Raw genomic sequence first — 25,080 nt, forward strand, 5'->3', positions numbered from 1 at the left:
TAGCCCTCACTGTCCCTTGCTCAGATCCTCATTCTGAAATCTCTCCCCAATATGACTTAGCTGAGGCATTCAATAAGCAAAAAATGCTTTCCTTACCCCCTCACAGACCTTACAGCTGCTCTACTGACACACTCTGAACCAGGGGCAAGATTTTCCCCCTTTCTTACATGGAGTCTGAGGCTATGCATGAATACGTACATCCAGGAAACATTGCAAGCCAGCTTCATCTGTCCCTCTTCCTCCCTGGCTGCCACTGTTTTTTTCTTCGTGGAAAAAAAGGATGGTACCCTCCGCCCATGTATTGACTACCATGGATTAAATGCCATCACCATTAAAAACCGTAATCCTCTGCCCCTTATTCCTGCAGCCTTGGATTCCATCAGGGGGGCTTCTGTTTTTACTAAACTGGATCTCAGGGGAGCATGTAATTGAATTTGCAATGGCAGGGAGACGAATGGAAGATGCTTTTCAAATAATGCACGGCCATTATGAATACCTCGTCATGCCATTCAGATTAACCAATGCACCTGCAATCTTTCAGTCCTTTATCAACTATGTTTTCCTGGATCTCATCAATAAATGTCTGTTAGTATATCTTGACGACATTTTAATTTTTTCCAACTACTTTCAAGAGCACATTACTCACGTCAGTGAAGTTCTCTCGTGACTGATTCAACACATTTTCACACCGACCAGGTTCAGTTCCTTGGTTATATTCTTTCCCCTCAGGGAATCACCATGGACCCAAGGAAAATCTCATCTATAGCGGACTGGCCGACACCAAGAACTTTAAAACAAATACAAAGATTTCTAGGTTTTGCCAACTTAAAAAAATTCATTAGAACTTCAGTTCTGTTGTTGCACCTATCACATCTCTCACCAAGACAGGTGTGCACCAAGGAAGATGGACCCTGCCAGCCTAATAAAGCCTTCTGTCAATTGAAAACCCTCTTCACCACTGCCATAATCTTAAAGATTCTGACCCCTCGCTTCCTCTCTTTGTTGAGGTTGACATCTCTGGGTTTGGCATTGGTTAGGGTTGTCACCTGCAGAGATGAATTATGATGTTGGGGACCGGGAATTATTGGCTATCAAGCTAGTCCTCAAGGAACGGCAAAATTGGTTGGAGGGGGTGCAACACCCATTTTTTATCCAAACTGCAGTCAGCCAAGCGCCTGAACCCCAGGCAGGCCAGATGGGCATTATTCCTTTCCTGTTTTAACTTCACTCTTACTTATACTCCTGGCACCAGGAAAGCAACTTGGAAGCAGATGCTCTTTCGAGAAAGCAGATGCTCTTTCAAGACTCCACCACCCTCCCAATGTTGATTGCCTCCTGGACACATCATTCCTCCAGACAGGATCCTGGCCGCAGTAAGGTGGGATGTCGAGCAACAGGTAAGACGTGTCCAGCTTGGCCACCCTATAACCACGCATTTCCCGCCAGACAAACCTTTTGTGCCAAATTCAGTGAGATCTACGGTTCTGCAATGGGCACACGACTCACACTTTGCGGGCCATCCTAGGATCAAATGTACCCTCTAATTACTGTCATGGGATTTCTGGTGATCTATTATTAAGGAAGAAGTCAGAGACTAGGTCCGAGTCTGTCATGTTTGTGCCAGGATTAAGACCCCCCCGGCTCCTAGTCTCCTAGTCGCCCCTGGACCCACCTCTCTGTGGATTTTATCACTGATCTTCCGGTCTCTCAAGGCTATAACACCATTCTGGTAATTGTGGACAGGTTTTCTAAAGCAGCCCACTTCATTCTGCTTTCTTTCCCTGCCCACTACACAGGAGCTTGCTGATCTATTCGTTTTACATGTTTTCTGCTTGCATTGTATCCCCCAAGATATCGTGTTTGACCATGGGCTACAATTTATTTCCAAATTTTGGCAGGCTTTTTGTAAAGCCCTCGGTGCCACTGTTTCATTGACCTCCACATAATCTGAAGATAACTGGGTTTCTCTCCTCCCCTGGGCTGAGTATGCCCACAACCCGCTCCACACCTCTCCTACTGGTCTCTCTTCGTTTCGCTGTTCACTTGGTTATCAACCCACCCTTTTTTTTCCTGACTCCCTCCCAGACATCCAGGTACCTTCGGTAAGGGAACATCTGTCCAGGATCTGGGACACCTGCAAGGCAGCCAGGACCGCCTTTCTGTGCTACCAACTTCGTCAGAAACAGTTGGCGGACAAAAGCCGCCTGGTAGTACCCCTCTCCATCGGTTTACTAATACCTGCCGAGCCCGTCTGTCCTTGCTCAGTATTGGGTTTTTCCCCCGTCAGAGCTCCTTCATTCTCCGTGGCGGTGCTTAAACTTCCTGTTGTGCCTCCCGGCTATCAACCCTGTTTGCTCCAACCTTACCTCTTGTGGACCTGTGGATATCCCAGTGTGAACCCTGCTTGTCTACTTGGACACCGTCTCTGTCTATGCCCTCGGTAGCTCCACTGTTTTCCTGACCATCCCGGTGTGAACCCTGCTTGCCTACTCAGACTACTCCTCTGGCTACGCCCTCGGCACCTCCACTGTGTTCGGACCACCCTGTTGAACCCAGTCCTGGACCTCTCCTACCACCCTCTTGCCGTGTTCAGAGGAATTTCTGCATAGGGTCCAACATCGCCCACCAGGCGACCATAACAACTAGGATAGCCATTGGCCCCTTAAACCCTGAATATTTTGAAACAGAAAAAAATTTAAAGTTACCTTAAAACTGACTAAAGTTACCTTTTAGTGATCAGCAAAGTGGGTATATTGGTGTTTCTCTAAAACCAGGGCCATTGTCTTTCTCAATTAAAACAGAATTTAATTTTCAAATTGTAAGAAACAGACTCATACAACATTACATAAATGTATTGCAACGATAAAATAATGCATCAGTAGTTGAAAAACTGTCATTGTTTCAGCTCTAATGTAAAGAGCTAAACCTTTAGTAAACTGGTATTGCTGTTAAATTACCTTATAGGGCCTCACAATACAAAAATATTCTATAAGTGTGAAAAATGAAAGTATTAGCATCAATCTGATTTTCTATTTTTCTTGAGGATCACATGACTATCCATTCAATATCTTGTCCAAATTGAATCCTTATTTGCTTTGACTACCAATTTGAAGTGTTCAGTTATTTGTGTAAATGAAACAGAAATAAACAGAAATAAACTTCTCGATGAAATCACTGTCCTAATTTTAGATGCATGTTATTATTATTGAACCTGAAGTATTAAATAAAAAGAGATACTAAGCTGAAATTAATTCTGATGTTTCAACAAAAATTGTGACAATTATGTTTATTCAGAAAAAGTCCTTTCATTTGTACAGATTGTGATCTGAAAAAAATATATATATTGATTTTATTGATAGCAATTGATAACTAATGAGTAATAATTTAGCCCTTAACATTTGTTTCTAGAAACACATTACACACCCCTGGTGCTTGCTGAATGGAGGCACTTAACTCAATAAGTTTTAATAACTTTTATTTGAAATGGGCCCAAGACACCAACCTTTATATAAATTATAATATTCTATAATTTAGACTTATATATAGACTCATATTGATGCATGTGGTGTGGATGTGCAGTGGAGTGCACCAGAGCTTAGCACTACTGAAAACTGTCAACTGTGACTGAAAGAAGGGAACAATAAAGCTATTGGTTCTTCTTTGATATGGTTACATACAAATTGATTCAGTAGGGATGGAAAATCTAATTTTATGCATTTTATATCACAGGAGACATAATAGCACAATATATTTCAATATTTTGTACTGTAGTACTGCAGGAGTATCACACAAAATCACATTTTTGGTATCTGGTCTATTATTCTTTCCAGGCAGCTGAGAAATTATATGACTAAGTAACACTTAAATGTAGACAGAAAAAATATTTTTTTTAAACACAAATGTATTAAAGACATGACATTTACCACAATAAAATAAAAATATATTTCTATATCAGAAATGAATCTTACCGAGCAGCTTTGCAGTGTAGTAACTGAAGATTCCAAGTTAAACAATGCTTTATTTTTTCCCCAGAGGTACTGGAACCATTTCTTGTATTGTTTTCTCACCTACAAAAAAAGATGGACAACGTAAGATTTTTGTTTTGACAATGTGTCCATGTTTAAACAAACTATTGATTGATTCATATTTGTTATGTTGTCACAATGTTTACATATTTTTACAGACGAAATCCATTTCTTTGTTTTTTGTACACATGCACCACAACTCCTGCTGCAAAACCATATCTCTGTTCCAAATATTATTGATGAAATACACAAAAAGAGAGATTGAGTGCCACAATCGAGGGGAACTTTCAATACGTTTTAGTATTGATATGTCCACTATCTCTGTGTATCCCACTGCTTGGCACACTTTTATCATTACACTCTGTCATTTCCAGTTTTTTTTTTACACATATATCCTGTTCACCCAATGTCTATTTTTTCAATGTTTCAATGTTTATCTTCCTTTTCAGCTAAGGTTTATTTCTTTTCAGCTGTACCTTGACTTTAGTGCTGTTAGTAGAGCACAATGCTTGTTGCTGTGGACAACAAAAGTGCTGCAACAGAGGACTCTGACCACAACAAGGGTATACATAGTGCTTAGCATCTGCAAACCAGTTACACATCACAAAACATGATGGTACCAACAGGTTCCTTCTAACCAAATTAAATTGCATGTACAGCTTTGTAAAACATACAGTAACTGACAGCTTAAGCCACTTAAAGTCAATGAACACTAAAATATGAATAGTGAAATGTTTACATTTGATTGCAAAGGTACACAGTACCCTTCCATTGGTGTCCAATCTTACGTAATTCTAAACTGATTTATAAACATTTTATAAAATATATATTATTCAAAAACTTAGTTACAGTAAATGCCAGCAAAAAATAATTAATATACATTAATAAATAAATTTAGGATTTTAATGTATAATAAAATATATTAATATACTGTACAAGTTGTATTAAAAATTCCATGGTCTTCATGATTGATTCTTTGGTTGCAATTCACTACTTGACATAGGTTCCTTACAAGAATAGGTGTGTTTATTTTGATACCATGACAACAACTGTTATTGGCAGACATAATAATAAGGTGACAAACATTTATGTAATGACTTTTCAAATTGTCTTTCATAATAATGATCATTTTGTTTTTTGTTTTGAATATGCAGAGTAAGTTGGGTATATAATATTAACTGCTACTTCAATGTTTCATGCATTAAATGTTACTTTAAAGCATGACAATTGTGCAAACTGTGCAAAGGTCAGATTACTGTTTGCAAAGCACTATATGTACCTGTAGGTGTCTGTTGGCAGAAAAACTGAAGAGTGCACTTTTTATATGTACTGTAGGCTAGTTCACAAGATGGCACTGGCAAAATACATTATATACACTGTAAGAAGATAGTAGGTTCGGAGTTTCAAAAAAGGACGTTTTTATTTAAGCCAATCAACATCTTAGCTGCTGCATGTGTTATCATGAGAAACTAAAGTTCAGTTACTAGCTCCAAGAGGATATTTTTTGGCTAAAGATTTTTTTTATTTTTTTCTGAACACTGTTTCCTTAACATAGATGAAGGTTTTCAGAGAGAAGACAACTGTCAACTGTCTCCCTGCCTCATGAAAGTCCTCAGTTCCATGGCATATGTTGTCTGAGATAACGCCCTGGGATTTGAGATATATTAAACATTACACTGATATGTAAGAGCTTCAGAGAAGAAACAGATGCAGTTTAATAATAATTATGATAATAATTGCTTACTCTTATGTAGCGCTTTTCTGGACACTCCACTCAAAGTGCTTTACAGGTAATGGGGACTCCCCTCCACCACCACCAATGTGCAGCATCCACCTGGATGATGCGACAGCAGCCATAGTGCGCCAGAACACTCACCACACATCAGCTATCAGTGGGGAGGAGAGCAGAGTAATGAAGCCAGTTCATAGATGAACTGGCTTCATTACTGGATTATTAGGAGGCCATGATTGGTAAGGACCAATGGGAAATTTGGCCAGGACGCCGGGTTACACCCCTACTCTTTTTGAGAAACGCCCTGGGATTTTTAATGACCACGGAGAGTCAGGACCTCGGTTTTATGTCTCATCCGAAGGACGGTGCCTGTTTACAGTATAGTGTCCCCATCACTATACTGGGGCATTAGAACCCACATGGACCGCAGGGTGAGCACCCCCTGCTGGCCCCAGTAACACCTCTTCCAGCAGCAACCTTAGTTTTTCCCAGGAGATCTCCCATCCAGGTACTGACCAGGCTCATACCTGCTTAGCTTCAGTGGGTTGCCAGTTGTGAGTTGCAGGGTGATATGGCTGCTGGCTAGTTTGTACTTGAGGGAGCCCTAATATGCTCATCTTGTATATAGTATGATCACAAAACAGGCTTCCATTTATTAAAAGGAGTGCAAAGAGAAGATCAGCTACAGGTAAGCAAAACGTAAATGTACAGTAGTCCTGAAGGTGACAGTGCCTTAGGTCCTAGTGAGCTCAGAAGGGAAGAAGAGAAAATAGATCCAGATAGTGTGAACTGAGGGAAAACATTCCTAAGATACACATTTCTTATACAGTACTACTGATGCTCTCTGTAGTAATTGTTGCATTGGCTAATGCTGTTTGACAGGAATTGATGTGATCAGGTAAAGAAAACAGATTTTGACCCTTATCCAAGACAGGAACTTTAATTTCACTTGACCTAGTCCACTTCTCTCCCTCCCTGACAAATTCCACTGCATTTGTAGATCCGTCCTGAACTTCTTCCATCTCTCTTTATCCAAGTTGTACACGAATGTCATCAAGACCTTGTCATGGGGCCATCTGTACCTCTTTTGGGAAAGTGCTACTCTGCACCCAGAGAGGATATGTGCCATGTTACCTCTCTCTCCAGAAAGCCTTCACAGTGGTTATTCCTTCATACCCTATTTGTACAGATTTATTGGTTATAGGAGGGTATTATAGATTGATGCATCAGGAAAGTGATGCAAAAGGGGTCTAACCTTCACAAGTGTCCATGCTCCCTGCACTCCCAGCTCAACTGCTCTAGACCTTTGGCACTCCTTTTCCAGATTCCCCAACTTCTTATGCCATAGCTCCTCTCTTTGAGCTGGCTTTTTCCCACTGCTGGAAGTGTGTTGTTCCCAGGCCTTGCCTGCCTTTACATGTGTTCACAATAATGTCCTGAAATTTTAATGCACTCTCTGCGTGGGTCATAGAGACTGAAGCAGCCAGGAGCATGAGGTCTACTAAAACAACACAGCAAGAAGGAAGTAGCAAGAGGCAAGAATGACCTGATTTTGTGTCCAAAGCAAATCTTAAGTGCTGTACCTATCAGCTTGCTCCTGTTTTTACTGACATTTTTAATAGGTCTCCTTAGCAGTGTAAAGTTCCTGCATGTTTTAAATCTGCAGTAATTATTACAGTGCCTGAGAAAGCTAATGTCAGCTGCCTGAATGATTATAGCCCTTCAGCCCTGACCTTGGTAAAAATTAAAGTTTTTGAGTGACAGGTTTGTAACCATCTGTCAATCGTAGAGCTACAGTAGGCCCTTTGTATATAGAGCCAATAGTTCTAATAGAGGATGTCATTTCTCCTTGCCTTCATTTCATCCTGCTTTACCTTGTGGCTCCTGCTTCCTACACACGGGTTCTATTCAATGAATATAGCTCAGCATTTACTACAATTGTGCCTATAAAGCTGTTTGATAAACCACTGGATTTTCTGTTAAATGAAAGCAGGTGGTGAAGATTGGTACCATGCTTTCAAAGTATTCTGAATATTGGAGCCCCTTAAGGCTGTGTACTGTCAACACTCCATTAGATGTTATACAGAGTCTGTTAATTCCTCCACAGAATCTGGTAATCATTCCCTTGATGTGGTGTGGGATATGAAGGTGCTCCAATGCAACCCAAATCAAACTATGTGGGAAGGATCCATATGCATTATCTGTCAAGGATGTCGGAAGGGACAAACCGGGAGAGTGGAAAAAGACCCATATACAGTACGTAGCGGCGGAACAGGGGATTAGCCCGGGCTCAGCAGTTCAGGAGTTGTATAGAAATCAATGCACTCAGGCAGCGGATGTGGGGCGACCTGGTGCTAGGCGGGTCTCATGACATCCGAACGTCAATGCTGAGCCAAGGTGAATGAGAGACCCGGAAATCTATAGCCCCAGAGAGGGAGACACCGGAAGGACAGCAAAGCACAGGAAACTAGGGAAAGGACAGAGTAGGAGTGCCTTCTGGCTGCAGAGAGCGTGACATTATCCAGATCCAACCAGACAATTGTCAGGTTTGCTCTTCTGGACTTTACCTCCCAAATCATTGGACTAAGGACTCCTGTGTAGTCCAAGCATCCTGAAAAGCCTGGGATCTCCTCTTTCTGCATAGATTTTCTTGGTGGTGTATGTTGTCATCTTTTTAGCTTACACTGAGAAGATCTCACCCAACAACGCCAATTGCAGAGGAATTATTTTCCTTAGAAACAAAGCAGCCCTCTGCCCTATTCCAAAGTTATGGGGTAGTCCATTTCTTCCATATCACTCCGAATAAAACTTCCACATAATTCAAAGTAGCTGTTATCTCACCTGTTACTATTTCAACTTTGTGCTGCACATGTGCCTCCACATTCTCACAGTTTCTGAAACTACTTACTTTAGAAAACAAAGTGCTGGCATCTGTTAAAGAAATATTCAAAGACTGATTTTGGCTTTTACTGTCGATATATGGTGACCATCTAAGATGATGATGAGGGAATTTTTTTAAGATACCTTTTTGTGAGATACTCATTAATGTAAAACAACATAACTATTTGCAGGAATTCAGACTTAAAGTGCAACATATTCTCAGTCATACATAGAAACACTAGAAAACAGACAATAGAGCTAAAAGAGTCCCAAAGCAAAATACAGAGTAAGAAATGCCTGTAGTGCATCTACCATAGCAGAATGGCTGCTATAGTTCTGTCTAGAAGAGCCTAACATTTCAGGAAAACCTCATTTTGTGTTAACCTACAGTAGGTGTAAAACAAAGGTTTCTACAATGCAGAACCACAAAAACTTAATTGAATGTGAGTTGACAAATGAACTCCAATTTAAATTACCTGCTATAGATAAACTAGGTATGAAAGTCCACAGAAATAAATTACCTCTTTGTTGAGCAGGCAATGAACAAGAAAGATAAAGGTTCCCTGCTGTGAATTGAGAAAGATAAACATATAAAAGAACATTGGAGATTCCGGGACAAAAGCTAGGATCCAGCTGCAACCCAGGATGACAAATTGGGCAAGTGTCTTGAAGACCATTAATCTGAAAGAGATGGAGAAGACTTAACATTACAAATGAGCCAGACCTGGATTAACTAGGGTTTGAGGTTCATTTATGATATGTCAAACTCACAGGCAATATCAGTTTGCTATCTTCATGGAGCTAAGGTGACTGATATTGACCAGAGTTGACAAGTTCCTCGCTAGGGTAGACAATGACTGCATGAAAATAAACTGAAACTGTATTTTCTCTCAGTGCTTGTGTGTGTTTCCAAAGGGTACTCTAATTTCCTCCAACAGTCCAAAGACATACTAGTAGGGTAATTGCCTTCTGAGAAAATTGAGTATTATTATTGTGAGTGTGTTTGCCTTGTGATGGATGGCATCCCATTCAGCCTTGCACTTTCCTTGCCTTGGGACAGGCTGTGGCCTGTTGTGTAAAACTCAAATCAAGTGTTTTACCACATTTAGAATATCATGTTCAATTTTGGTCACCATGGTACAAAAAAGTATATCGCTGCTCTAGAAACAGTCCACAGCAAAGCAATCAGATACATTACAGACTTTAATGAATGGCCAACACTGAAAGGGTAGAAAGAGCTTAACCTTTTTAGTCTTGCACTGAGAAGGCAATGAGGGCAATTGATACAATTAATTATCATCCTCAATTGCACTGATGAGGTCAAAAAAGTTAATTTCTTCAAAACAGTGAACAGTGAAACACGAACCAGATAACACACATGGAAACTACATGAAAGTGCATTTAAAAATGAGAATAGGAAGCACTTCTTTACTCAGAGAGTTTTGGGAGTATGAAAGTTACCCAGCTTTGTTCCTTTAGCTTCCTTCAAGAAACAGCTTAATCACTTTAATGAGACCCTTGGAGCCATAAATTACTAACTACTGAATGGATCAGGTGGGCTGAATGACCTCTTCTCATTTGTAATTTTTATTATATTCCATATGTTATAAGGTGATAATGGTCTCTGGGGGCTTTCTTTTAATATTGTTTGGTTTGACAGATTTACATTTATTGGGCTAAATCAAAGTTATGGACTTTAATAAACACAATGCCATTAAATGTTTAATGTTTTTCAATGCTTAAGGGATACTGTGAATCCTTGTGGTTGTGTGTTTATTTTTTTAACCTTTGTTAGCAGATCATAAACTTTGAAGGAATCATTTGCTGTCTTCAGGTCAAAATTTTCACTGTAGTACCCACCTGGTGTCTCTTATTTTGGAGATTTCACTTTTCATGTGAGCCAGAACAGTTAGGAGATTCCACACAGTTGAAACAAAGAGAAGGACACTTGTCTGTAGAAAGTATATTAAAAAATAAACCAACCCATTTCTTTAGAATAAAATTTTCATTGTATCCAAACTGCAGTTTTCATAAACCATAATGTAAATAACAAGAAACATATGATTGAGTTATGCATCATTAAGATTAATCAAACTTCAGTAAATTAACAAAATGGTAATCTTCAATCATCAAGGCTAACAAAACTAGATTTGGACTAATGGTGTTTAATGATTCGCAAAAAGACTACATTATTGTTATTAGAACAATATCATCATTAAGCATATATGTAGTTCAGATGGATAGCTGTGTCATTATGCATAGGCTGCACAACTGGGCTGAAGAAAGAAAACACGTTTCAGCTGTGGAGCCTTCTTCGGGAGTAAGGAAGAAGGTTCAACAGCCGAAACGTTGTGTTTTCTTTTTTCTCTTTTCAGCATGGAATAAACCCATTACTTGTTCCGTTAAGCATATACTGTATGTCCTATAACATATAGGTCATTTGGTTAAAAAGAGAATTTTCAAAATTCAGTTATCACTTTATGCATATTTTACTGGAGCAGATGAAAAAAAAATAACATACTGCAAGAATATAGCACACAGGCCCCAGGAAACTCCACCTGAAGCCATTGTCATTCTTCAGCCAGCATCTGAAAAAAAAAAGATTTCTCACATAAAAGTCTCTAATGGGCTAATGTCTGTATACTTATGCACACAAAAGAGTGAGACAAGCACTTACTTTTTATCATTTCCATAGCCATTTGGAAAAACTCCAACTGACACACCCACAATGATAGCAGGAGTGCTGTACCCAATCAGCAGAAGGTAACCATAGTGCAGTCCCTGTCTCTGGATGACCTTCACTTTCTTCAGGCTCTTCACCAGGAGGAAGATCTGAATTGCTTCCAAGTACATCCACATAAAACTTCCAAGGAAGAGGTAGTGCAGGATTACAGCTATGGCTGAACACAGCATCTGAAAAAATGGTAAGGAGCTTCTACTAAGAGAAGTACAAGTTATCTTCTTAGCCTGGATTTATATCTCAACCAACAAACTGTATACTATATTAGATACTGCAGCTAGTCAGCAGCCATATCAGCCTGCAACTCACAACTGGCAACCCACTGAAGCTAAGCAGGTGTGAGCCTGGTCAGTACCTGGATGGGAGACCTCCTGGGAAAAAGGTTGCTGCTGGAAGAGGTGTTAGTGGGCCCAGCAGGGGGAGCTCACCCTGCAGCTCATGTGGGTCCTAATGCCCCAGTATAGTGACGGGGACACTATACTGTAAACAGGCGCCGTCCTTCGGATGAGACGTAAAACCGAGGTCCTGACTCTCTGTGGTCATTAAAAATCCCAGGGTGTTTCTCAAAAAGAATAGGGGTGCAACCCGGTGTCCTGGCCAAATTTCCCTTTGGCCCTTACCAATCATGGCCTCCTAATAATCCCCCTCTATGAATTGGCTACATTACTCTGCTCTCCTCCCCACTGATATCTGATGTGTGGTGAGTGTTCTGGTGCACTATGGCTGCCGTCACATCATCCAGGTGGATACTGCACATTGGTGGTGGTGGAGGGGAGTCCCCATTACCTGTAAAGCGCTTTGAGTGGAGTGTCCAGAAAAAGCGCTATATAAGTGTAAGCAATTATTATTATGTTCACACCTTTGAAAAAACATACAACTTTTGTGTTATTATTAGCAATTAAGCAAAGAAAACGAAATATTAAAATATAGTATGTGTAAAAACTGAAAGATCAATATAATAAGTCACAATATTATGTATTTTGGTCAGTCAACCACTGTAACTTATGTAAGGAAAACATGAGGTGACTAGCAGATTGTGTTGTACTTTGGATCTGGGTTGTTTTTAATATAGTAGCACTGTACTCAATTGGCTTGGGTTGCATGACTCTTGTGTCAATAAGAAAGGGATCATACTATAAAAACATAGTCTCCTTATGGGTGTTGCTTTCTATTAAATTCCCATGGTATGGCAGTTTGCATGGTCATTCCAGATGCTAGATATGTGAATGGTTCATAGAATGCAAAACTAAAGCAAACATATCTTAAAATAAATGCTATTATATCCTGCTTGTTTTCACCTTTGGCTTTTTAACAAGCCATACAAGCAAACAGCAATAGTTCATTGGTTCTATAATGTCCCGTCAGATGTGAACATCTATCTTACTGTCTTTCAGAACAGGTGTTTCTCTTGTTCATGGTGGCCCTCCCCAGGCCATGACACTAGTGGTCATGTGTAGGGCTGTGTAGCGGCGAGGCTTATTAATAAGGCAGAATTAAGTGTTTCTGAGCTTTCCCAAATGAGGCCCCATTTCTCTGTTCATCTCTGTGGTGCAGCCACAGAGAAACTATTCATGCAGGCTGATTTAAGGTTTGATAAGGACAGCTCCCAAAGGGGGATGCACTTAGCTAAGCCTGGCTATCATGATCAATGGTCATCCATTGGCGCCTATCTGTCTAGGGAGTGCCAGATGGACATCTGGACTGCATTCCTAAGTGTCAGGAGTAAGTGACTCATATCTCACCTTGATCAACCAATCAGGGACTGGTAGGGCCGAGTAACCCACGTGGGACTCTGATGCCCATGGAACTTTCAGCCAATCAATGAGCTGAAGTTCCTCCAGGTAAAAACAGGCAACACAGAGAGCCTGAGAGATTCAGTGAGATTCAGTGGACAATTCAAAAGGAAATTCAAAGGAGAATTCCAGGGCAGGACGGCCCAGGAGCAGAAGGCTCCCAAGGACAGGACATTCTCGCAGCGCGCCTCCTGACCATCCTGACAACCACGGAACGGCCAGTGTGTCCGAGTGCCAGAACTTTCCTTTGTTCTAAGAGTCTAGAGCGGAGGTTGCCAGAGAGTAACTAGAGGATCCACCCGAGGTTAGCACCAGCAGCAGGCCTCGTGAACAGGTCGGAACTGTGGACAGCTGAATCACTATTCAGAACTAGCTCTTCATCAGGAATGAACCGGTCCTCTTCCTGACTTGCTGGGACTCACAGTCATCTTTTCTCCTGTGCACAAACTTTGCTAGTTAAAGCCAACACTAACTAGCCGGACAGTGAGCATCAGCAGCGCACCGTCGCAAGCCGCACAGCACAGCCTGGCACCGAGCCAGAGAGCGCGGATTGGACAGCAACAAGCCTGCAACTGTTTCTTTGTGCCCGCAGGAGATCTGAATCCCCAGAGATTGGATGAGTATTCAACTTCAATGCATTACAGCTCGAGAATTCAATTGTTATCCCAACCAGTTGATATCAATTTAATTCCTAAGAGTTATGTACTTGTTTCGAGTATCTAATGTAGAAGTTATAACCAAGTTCATTTACGAAACGGTCTAAATGAACTTATGTCCTTAAAGAGAACTTAAACTTAAAGAGAACTTAAAGAGAACTTATGTCCTCTTGACATGTGTAACACTTTGTAACTGACTGAATATATACCTTTTGTATTCTGATAACCCTCTCGATAAGATCTGTTAGGTTTAAGGCATATTCTATGTATTAATAAATGTATCCTCGTGTATTAGTACCTGTGTGTGTGCGTTGTTTGAGTTATGTCGCATGGTTGGACTCTAAAGCCATCAAAAGAATCAACTTTGTAATTTACTGCTACAATTAATAATTGTCTCAGTAAATGCCCAAACCCTACAGAACTGGTGCCTTCAGAAGGCCACTACATTACATTTTGGCTATGGCAACGTTACATATTTGGCGTCCCTGAACGGCTATGAATCATTACAGCTGTATCAAATTCACAATTATTTTTTGTGTCATCTGGGGTGCAGTCAGAGAGATTAGTTAATTAAGAGATTAGATTAGTTAGAGAGATTTAACTGCAGGTTATATCACATTTATTTAGAAAGGCAGCTTATCTCTTATTTGGCCTTCGTAGACAAGAGTTTAAGGAACAAGTACAGGTTTATTCCATGCTGAAAAGAGAAGAAAATAAATACAACGTTTCAGCTGTGGAGACTTCTTTGGGTGTCACACAGCATGGCATAAACCTTTACTTGCTCCTTTGCAGCCTACCCATGCTGATGCAGCTACCTTCTTGAACTATTAAGAGTTTAATACTTAGTAGAAATCTGGGGTTTTTCTGGGTGATTAGGATGTTAGGCCTCTGATATGCCTTGTTTGTATGTTCTGTTATTATAGTAACTTTGTTGTATGTTTTGTTGTGTGTAGTGTTGTGTTTGTATTGTCATCATTAATATTTATTTAACCAAGTGTGCCTGGATTATTACGCTTTTCATGAACGCTGTGCCAGAGAATAAAGAATTAATGTGCCCCTAGTTATACCAGCCACTTGGGTGAAATGGGACATGTATATATCTCACTTATCCAGCATCACAATGTCACTACTTAAGCACATTGTGAGAGGTGTTGCTGGAGTCTGTTAATTTAGCCTTAAACAAAAGTTATGCTAAAATGGCATAAAGCTGACTTTCTTTAGCACTCCCAGTGACTTAACGCTACATAATAAAAGACAGGAGCAAAACCCACAAACATGATAAAGCAGATCAATGTCTGCTGCATATCAAAGGACAGAATCTAGAGCAAGACAGATTAGGACAAGTAGTAATTACATACTGTACTGTATCAAAGATCAGGACAAGAACTCAGATTGTGAAACAAACTTTCTTCTGACTGTATATAAGAGCTGGGAAACCTTTGCAGTTGGTCTTTTCTAAGGGGCAGACCCAGCATGCACTGTTAGATTTATTGAACTCAATAAAACTGAATCTGCACAAGACTTTGTCCTGCTCCTCTGATGAACATGGGTATATTAGAGAAATAATTTACAAGTTGCAAGTGATCCCCCATTTGTAATAATACATTACATGTTGTATGAAAAATTGTTACCATCAGTATGTAGGATTTGGCTTACAAATTATTTGATATCAGGTGTTGTCTGCTCCAATCTGTTCTTTGTTAGCAGTTTCGGTATATACAGAACAATCTAGAATGGTTAGTGGTTATATGGGATATGACATCACTCTGCCCTGGTTCTGCTGTCAACACCAGATTTCTCTTTCCTCTTGGTTTCAGTTTTTCATGGGTAGCACAAGTAAAGTGACAGAACTGTGAGATGTACAGCATACAGACAGTTTGTCACTTCTTGGATGTCTCATTTAATGTATTATACCGATCCAGCCATTCAGAATGTGAAGGGGATAATGCAGTACTTTGCGGTTCAGGCACTGTGGTTTACTGCACCTTTTTAAAAATACTCAGTTGTGGGACTGCACTACTTTGTAAAACTGCCAGGTGGAGCAGTGAAAGCTTAAAACGGTGAGTAGAAGCATTTGGGCTGTCGACAAAAAACACCTGGTTTTGAATCAATGTTGAGGGACAATCTTTTTCCAATTATAGCATTTAAGTTGCATACTGTTTAGACTACTACTGTATACTACAGTAATTAAACAGCTTTGTTTTGATTATACTATGAATTCCTGGGGCATACCGTCCAGGATTTCAAAATTATAAGAAGTAAACCTTTGTTGAGTTTGCACAAGAGACAAAAGGTACCTTTTGAGAAGTCATGTACTGCTTGAAAAGTAGCTGAATTTGACAAACAACTAATTTTGCTTGAAGAATTTAAAATCTGTCTGCACATCATCTAATTGTACAGAAAGTCACCTTGCTCTTACAAGCAGCACTGCTAATAGAGTTTGTGTTAACACACCACTCCCTTTTGAATTAATATTTATCACATTTTTCATCTTTGTCTATCTGGGGGGTGGAGGTTGGGGAGAGTGATGGAGATTTTGTGTAGTTGCTAACATTGAACTGTTTGTTGGATGCACATTAATAGAAGGAATAGGCAAATATACAGTAGCTGATGGTGATCCATTTATCCAGCATGTTGAGATGTTCATATTTAGAGGCAATTTGTTTAAATAAAAAACAAGCTATGGATACTGATGTACCAGAGATGTGGAAAAGCTGTTTCCCTAAGCCAGCACTTTAAAATGTATCCTCAGTGAATTACTGCTACCATTTCATAGTGGGTTTCTATTACTGTGTACTGTATAGTCACACAATATTTTTAGTTCCATCCATTTTCTAACCTCTTTATTCAATAGAGGGGAGCAAGAGCCTATCCCAGCAAGTAACAGGCGCAAGGCAGGATATTCTCTGGACGTAACACCAGTCCATCACACGGGCAGACAAACACACACACTCACACCTTGGCCTATTTATTCAGAAGCCAATTAACCTACCAGTATGTCTGGATTGCGAGAGGAAATCAGAGCAGCTGAGGAAACCCATGTGAACCCAGAGAGGACATATTGTCACATCCTGCACTCGCCCTCGCAAACCCCATGACATTCCCAAACCCACTGTTTCACGCTCTCATTCCTAACTGGAATGTGAACCCATCACATTCTCACAAGTACCAGATTCCACAGAATCTCACTCATGAACCAATTATCCAACCACATTCCTCTCCTCCACTATTTAAACCTTCCTCACACACCAGACTTTGCTTACTATTGAAAAGCATAATTTAGCGTTTTCCAGAGCATGTTATTTTCTTGTTTGATTTCTCGGTTTTTGGACTTAACTTTTCCCTTTTGATCTCGTCTCTTGGACTTTGCCTTTTGGATTGTCTTCTTGGTTTGTCTCATCCCTTTCCGGTTAACTGATCTCTAGCTTCTTGGATTGTTTGCCTCTACATCCCGTAGAGCTTGTGGCTATGCACAGGATCCCTGGAGAGCTACCTGCTGGATCCCTGACACATAAACTCCACACATACATTACCCCAGCAATTGAACCTAGAGCCTCAGCTCTGTAAGATAGCAATGCTAACCTCTGTACTACTATTAGAAATAGATGGTCATCTTTGTAATAATAATAATAATAATAATAATAATAATAATAATAATAATAATAATAATAATAATAATAATAATAATTGCTTACACTTATATAGCGCTTTTCTGGACACTCCACTCAAAGCACTTTACAGGTAATGGGGACTCCCCTCCACCACCACCAATGTGCAGCATCCACCTGGATAATGCAACAGCAGCCATAGTGCGCCAGAACGCTCAACACACATCAGCTATTAGTGGGGAGGAGAGCAATGTAGCCAATTCAAAGAGAGGGATTATTAGGAGGCCATGATTGGTAAGGGCCAATGGGGAAATTTGGCCAGGATGCCGGGGTTACACCCCTACTCTTTTCGAGAAACGCCCTGGGATTTTTAATGACCACAGAGAGTCAGGACCTCGGTTTTACGTCTCATCTGAAGGACGGCGCCTGTTTACAGTATAGTGTCCCCGCCGCGAGGGCGCCCACATGAACCTCATAGCATTACAATATTTCGATCCTTAAATTAATATTGTTATTAATTTCTTTTTTCCATATTGTAGTGCCCTTGCCTTGCATTGCGGCCAAAGAGCGCCCAGCTGAGGGACAGGACGAGAGTAGAAGTGGCCAGGGCAGGGACTAGGAGAGCCACTGGCCAGTGCAGCTGACCAATTGTGGAACCGCTGTACACAGTCGCAACATTGTCCAGACCCATGTAAATAGTTTCCCTGGTTTTGCACACCTTTTATACATGTACCCAATCACCACTCTATACCTGTGTAACTACTCGGATTGACCCCAGTGTGTTGTACCCTGTTTGTATCTCTCTGTCCCCCTGTTGAAGTCGCTGTGCCGGACGTAAGTTCAATTATTAAAGTGCCATGTTCTCAGTTAACAAGAGCCTGAATTCCTGTCTCTATCCTCACTGAACCCATCATGTTACATTGGTGTTAGAAGTGGGAAGGATAGACAGTGAGGGGTGACTCCCCCAGCAGCCGAGCGACCCCCTAAAGTGCCTTCTGGGGGTGAGCAGAAGGCTCATAGAAAAAGTTAAAACATTACATCTTTTTATAAAGCAAACTTAATATAGTAAGAACAAGCATGTCAAAACTTTTCCAAAATACAGTAAGTGATCGAGTTAAAGATTTTGATGCATAAAATGTTTACGAAAAAGGTGGAATACTGTTTTTTTACATTTTAGGTACCACTATCAGCCATATACAGTATGTATAATATATTTAAATTCCTAAATTAATATTGTTTATGATGTTCAGAGACCTTATGCTCCTGTTATTTTTATGCTCAGCTACCGTTTAGTTGTAAAATCCCATATTAATATTCCATATTAACCAGATTTAAACATGCAAAGTAGAGAAAGTAAGTGAAACAATCTTTTCACTAACAACTAATGCACCACAAGTGCCACCTGGCGATCATCTTTGGCCAGGGAATCACGTGCTGGCCAAACCTGCACCCCCAATCCCACGTTATGGGATATTACCATGCATTCTGATTGGCTACATCTGTATCTTTATAAAAATGTTGCAGTAATTCTGTAACTTTCAGAAGTTATAAACAATGCAAATACATTATCTCTTTACATTTATTGTAAGAAAACGCTAGACAAGAACTGTTCTCATCTGACACAATGCCCAGAATGCAGTGTGGACAAACCTGCCGTCCTCATTCATCTTATCAGCTTGTGGAGGACAATTGGTGAGGTGAAATTTTAAACCAGAGTGTGTTTTTTTTTCTTATTTTCCTTATATTCCTCTTTCCAAGGCTGCACTACACCCCATTGTAATGAATCATGACAATCTTAACTCTGTGTTAAATACTGTACGTGAGTGCCTTACCACAAAATGTGAAGATTGCTTCTCTACCAATAGCTGAAGACACCTTAGAAATAGAGCAGCAGCAACTTTGCAAAGTGCTCCTGATGCAATGTACAGTGGCTTCAGAAAGTATCCCCACAACCAGATATTCTAATGCAGAGGTTCCCAACATTACAGCATGCGGCCCACATGACCGACCATAAAAACACAAGGACCAGGCCGTCCTCACCCTTTAAAACAGGCTAGCTCTATACCTCAGCAGTAGCCTAATCGACACCGGTAATCAGAGAAAATACGCATATACTGTACAAGCTACAAACAGCTTTACACAGACATTTTATTGATTACAGAAGGAGTCCAGTCAGCACCTCACAAAAAAATAAAAATAAAAATAAGAAAAATATTGTAAAAACTAAGGCACCAGTACAGCTCTTTCTTAATTATAATATCTCTAGTACTTAACGTTAGCCTTGTCAGAAACAAAACCGAGCGAGCGGAATCAAAAGGAACTGAATATTTTTACACAAGTGCGGGGTAGCCTTCTGTACCAATTTATGAGGACATTGAGAAACAAAAATATGCACAATAACTATGAAAATAATTATAAATCAGAAGTATATGTTAACTCCCCATCCGTTACATTATATTCAACACGTAGATTTTCCAATGGACGCAGGAATGCACACTCAATAGCTTTCAACTAGCCCGGCTGTAAACTCACGCACCTTCTTTCTGGCTCACCTAGTGAGAGGGCTGGTTCTTTTTGATACATATCAAATGCTGGATGTCGAGCTGCAGAGATGGATTTTGTTTGGCTTTAAAGCCTCGTTTGATAACACTTCGCAACACACAGCACACAGCGGCACCAGCTCATTCTCAGTTCCCATTTTCTCTGTTTTAGTTTGTGTTTGGATTTTGGGTTTTCATTATAAGACACTGAAGCGGTTTCTTTGCTTGTAGATGGATCTTCCTCTGTGTTCTCGTAAGAGAACCAAACGCAAGCCACTTATCCATGACATGAAGCGTAGTTAGGCAGTTATACTACATTCTGCATTAGATTTCTTGTCATGGCACATACTGTATAATAGCGCCAAATGGCGGTCACGTCATGCCGGCAAGCTAAGCCATAATATATATAAATGTTTATATTATGTTATTTATATTATATATAATGTTATATATTTTCGACTGATTTACAATTGCAGACAGGGCCGGCGCAACCCATACTTGGGCTCGGGTGCAAGTAAATACTAAATCCCCTCCGGCTTCCTTCTGCCTCCGCCAATGCACACAGAGCAAGAGAGCAGAATTCAAATGGCCTACATACTGAACTTGATACTTAGTAACGAGCTATTTAAAAGTTTAAAGCTTGACTCTTCGCAACAAACTTAGCGATGATATCACTGAAATCCACCTGCCTTGCGGTGCTGTTCTATGTAGACAGCAAAGCCAGAGCTGACAGTCTGTCCTGTGTCATGGTGGACCTTAGATACTGTAGGTTTTGATCAATTTCAGTTTGCTAAACGAGCATTCAGCACTGGCGACAGCAGCTGGAATGGTTAAAAACACTTGACATGCTATCACTTTGTCTGGAATAGCGGATTTCATATCTTTATTGACCAAATACTGCAGTACTTGAAACGGAGTGTTGACTTCATTGGGGCGCAGATGAGACAGAAACTTTAATTCAGTTGCCAAATCTCCACCATGTCTCCTAAAACAAGATTTGTTGCAGTTTCAGTTGAATTATCTCCGGTATTTTTAATGTCAAACAAAATGCAAAAAAGACAGCTGAATTCGCTCAAGAAAAAAAAAAACATCTTTCTGTCTCACTGATGACAGTGTCCAGTAAGCAATTGCTAAAGTCCACTTTAAACTTTTCCTCTCTAATGGTCTTTCCTGTTCTTTGTGTTTCTCGCTGCCTGAGTTACATTTCTGGATCGATTTCATGTTGCTAAATGTAAGCTTGTGTGTTTCTCAGTCTTGCAGGGGAACAGCTCGCGTTATCCAATTCTACACATTTCGGAACGAACGCGCCAATGATCAATTACAAATCATCTGCACAGCCGTGTTTTCCTAGATCATTGTGTTTTAATTTTAAATATGCCAGACTAATATTGCTATTGGAAAATACACAGCGTTCCCCGCCCCAGACATAAGAACCCTCGTTCGTTTATTTTACGGATGGTCTTTTCTTAAAAAAAATGTAATTTTAATGATGTTAGCAATGGGCCCCCTTAGATCTGGGCCCGGGTGCAATTGCACTCATTGCACCCTCCGTAGGGCTGGCATGATTACAACAATCATTTCACGGCTCACAGGTTGAAAACCACTGTTCTATTGCATTGAAATCATGAAATCATGTAAGATTCACTCAACATGCAGAAATTTAAAGGGGGGAAATATTTCATTGTGGAACAAAACTCTATGAAAAATGAAAAACAGAAAAAAACTTGATTTCTAAAGTATAAGCCCCTTATGTTAACTTTTAAAAACACTTTTTGCAGCAATAGTCTTCTTGGAGATGTCTAAATGTCAAATTTGCACGTCTTTATTTGTCCATTATTCCTTGTAGATTTGCCCAGTATCTGTTAAGCTAAATAGGGAAACTGCTGCTCAAGTTGTCTTAACTCTGTGGAAGTCACTGCTTTCCATTCTTATCTGCTCCACTCTATGTACAATGATTGACTGTTATAACTCAATGTATCTGTCTTATGTATTCTTTGGTGTTCTATAAGATAATGTGAAAATTGTTTATTTGTCCTTACAACTACTTAATATACTCTATATATCTGTTTCCTGTTAAAACGCACAGATTAGTGATCTAAAATAGAGAAAGGATATTTCTTAATGGTCACTTTAATTTTTTGTTCCTGTGAAAACAAAAGACAAAGTTGTAAATATCGAGTGTTGTATGGAGTGGAAGGAAATTAAAATGGTTTGGTAAAGGAAGTAAAGGAAGAGAAAAAGGTGTATTAAGGAAATGTATTAAAAAATGTATTAAAAATAAAAATGTCCTCCGATGTTGGGGGTGTGGTAGAGGGAAAAAATAGGGAAACTGCATCAACCTTTTAACAAATTCACAAAGGGATTCAAGTCTAGGCTTTCTCTGGTCCACTCAAACGTTCACCTTCCTGTTCTGAAGCCACTCCAGGGTGACTTTGGTTGTATGCTTGGGGTTTTTGACCTGTTGGAATATGAAACTTCTCTCCAGTCTAAGGTCCTTTCCTGAGTCCTTTCCTGAGTCTCCTCAAGAACTTGACTGTATTTGATTCCACTCATTGTTTCCTCTACTCTGATAAGCGCCCCCTTACCTGATGCTGAAAACATCCTTTTAAGATAAGGCATGGTATGAGCTTTTTTTAAATTGTTCCAGGCATAGTGCTTTGTATCAGGCCAAAGAGTTCAATTTTTGTTTTATCAGAGCAGAGAACCACATGGTCACAGGGTCTGTCTTCTTGTAAAATCCACATGTGCAGTTGTGTCTTTTTTTCAGGAGTGACTTCTATTTAGCCACTGTTACGAAGCGTCTTTCAGGACCCTATGCAGATGACACAATCCGGAAGGGAGTGAACACACACAGGGAAGACACGAGGAACAGGGCTGGTAGACGTACGGGGGGGCATGGTCAATGGCGAACAGTTCAAAAGGGAGTCCAAAGGGAAATGTGTGGTGAGGGGTGAACAATCGAAGACGAACAAGACAAAGTTAAAAGCTGGAGTGGGATCTGGCAAGGGGTCATAGACAGACGAGACAAAATTAAAAACCGGAGCGGGATCCGGTGAAGGGTCTGGGGGAAAAAGGGGGGAAAGGAATCAAATGCTCCAGGTCCTGGACTCAGCTGGTTCAGGAAGCCAATGCAGAGCCCAGAACAGAGTGAGCATTTGGCTTTAGTAGGGAGGCAGGAACAGGGAGCAGGTGCACAACATCAACTAAAAAGTGAACGAGCCAGAGCGCCCTTAAGGGCGAGGGACTTCAATCGTGACAGCCACTCTCCCATAAAGACTAAATCTGTTTAGTACTGCAGAGGCTATTGTCCTCAGGACAGGTTCACCGATCTTAGAGGTGGATTTCTGTAGTTCTGTCAGGGTGGTTATTGGTTTCTTGGTCACTTTACTGACTGTGGTCCTTTTTCCCCCATTGCTCAGTTTGGAACAGTCTGCTTCACAACGAGTCTGTGTGGTTCTGTATTCCTTCCATTTTCTAATGATCGACCTGTCTGTGCTTCTGGGTACGTTCAACACCCAAGATACATTTTTATACACCTGCCCAGAGCTACGCCTCCTCACAATTCTTTCCTGGAGTTGTATGGAGTGCCCTCTGCATAGTGTTCATAGTAAAGTTTAAGCTCTGACATGCACTGTCAACTAAGGAACATTTAGACAGGTATATTTTCTGAAAACATGCCAACCAATTAAACTGACTACAGGATGACTCCATTAAGTTTTAGAGTAATCTTACGAAGAAATTAGATGCACCTGGGCTGAATTTGGAGTGTCATAGAAAAGGTAGTGTATACTTATCAAATAAAGACATTTCAGCATTTTCTTTTAAACATGTAAAACATTTCCAGAGCTTTAGTTCTACTTTGACATTACAGAATATCAGTGACAAAACACCTACTTTATATGAGTATATTTTAGAGTCAGAAACATAAAATAATGTAAAATATCCAAGGGGCTAAATACTTTCTGAAGGCAACGTTTTTATCCAAGCAATGTTTTGATTCCAATGCTCACCTTATTTTCTGTATGTGATGATCCAAGCATAAAGATGAAGTGAGCAAGGAAAAGACAGATGCTGAGGTTGAGGCACGCTGTGTTGTTTATCTTTGGATTCCAAGTACAGAAGGAGAAAGTTAGAATGGCCAGGGCCAGGCAGACTAGGTTAATTGAAACTGCTATTTTATTAATGAATGCTAGAAGGTCATCAACCTGAAAGATAGTAAAAAAAGGAGAAATTTCATACCTGGCATATGTAATGGAACAGACAAACCAAAAACCCTGTGATACAAATTGAGGTACTGCTTTCAGCAACATGGACTTGACTGTAAATTGAAAACTCATTTACAATCTTATTATGAGCTGCAACTGTTATGATGCGGACGGTGGTTGCAGTGCTGCCAAGTTGACAGGTCAAGACCCAAGCGCAGGACTCCAAGGGGACCCAGAAAGACAAGCAGGAGTAGTGGAGAGAGATCTGAAGAGACAGGTTAGCTAGACAATTAAATGCTTCTGAATGCAGTCAGTGCACAGACTCTGAGCGAGAGAGGGGAAGGGGTTCCCCAGGATAAACAGACAGCAAATAACCAGTTCTAAAATAGGTTAACGGAGAAGTGGGGTCCCAAGTTATTGGTCTAGGGTCTCTAAATAAAGGCTTTTTTCAGTTGGAGATTGTTAAATAAATGTATAGCCAGAGTGGCTTGTCAGCTGTAGCTTAATGCAGTAGCTCTGATGTTAGAGCACCAGTCTAGTTGAGAGTCCTGCCTTAAATAGCCCGTCTATTGGGTAATTGAAAGGTCTCTTGAAAGGTAATTGGCTTAACTGATAGACATACTGACCTACTGTAGTTTGCAAGAGGTTGTTGGAAGGTGATATGCAATATATATATATACTGTATACATATGACAGTTGGATTTCTTCTTAAAGTTGACAGCCTAGCCACCATTTCTTTTGCCCTTTTTATCAATGAATGTTCTGTAACACTAGATAGTGTTACAATAGTAAATAGACTTAGTAGGTGTGACTCCACTGACTTTACAATTACTATACAATGAAACAGGGTTTCTGCTTGAACAGAGATGGCCCCCTAACCATTTTGTTTCTTTTTTTAAGA

General features: G+C 40.3%; 1 protein-coding gene across 1 annotated transcript in view; it reads right to left on the reverse strand.

The window, feature by feature from the left end:
• Nucleotides 1-935: 935 nt before the first annotated feature.
• Nucleotides 936-25,080, reverse strand: part of LOC148650238 (adhesion G protein-coupled receptor E3-like) — a 50,300-nt gene continuing 26,155 nt past the window's right edge. Inside the window, exons 11-18 of the mRNA XM_088604925.1 lie at nucleotides 23,985-24,179; nucleotides 11,315-11,550; nucleotides 11,159-11,225; nucleotides 10,498-10,589; nucleotides 9,159-9,318; nucleotides 3,898-4,067; nucleotides 1,359-1,422; nucleotides 936-1,046 (exon numbers count right to left, since the gene is read on the reverse strand). Of these exons, the coding sequence (XP_088461051.1) occupies nucleotides 936-1,046; nucleotides 1,359-1,422; nucleotides 3,898-4,067; nucleotides 9,159-9,318; nucleotides 10,498-10,589; nucleotides 11,159-11,225; nucleotides 11,315-11,550; nucleotides 23,985-24,179 (1,095 nt within the window). The remainder of the gene's footprint in view (nucleotides 1,047-1,358; nucleotides 1,423-3,897; nucleotides 4,068-9,158; nucleotides 9,319-10,497; nucleotides 10,590-11,158; nucleotides 11,226-11,314; nucleotides 11,551-23,984; nucleotides 24,180-25,080) is intronic.

Source organism: Lepisosteus platostomus, chromosome 13, assembly GCF_059453375.1.
Source record: "Lepisosteus platostomus isolate fLepPlt1 chromosome 13, fLepPlt1.hap1, whole genome shotgun sequence".
NCBI lineage: Eukaryota > Metazoa > Chordata > Actinopteri > Semionotiformes > Lepisosteidae > Lepisosteus > Lepisosteus platostomus.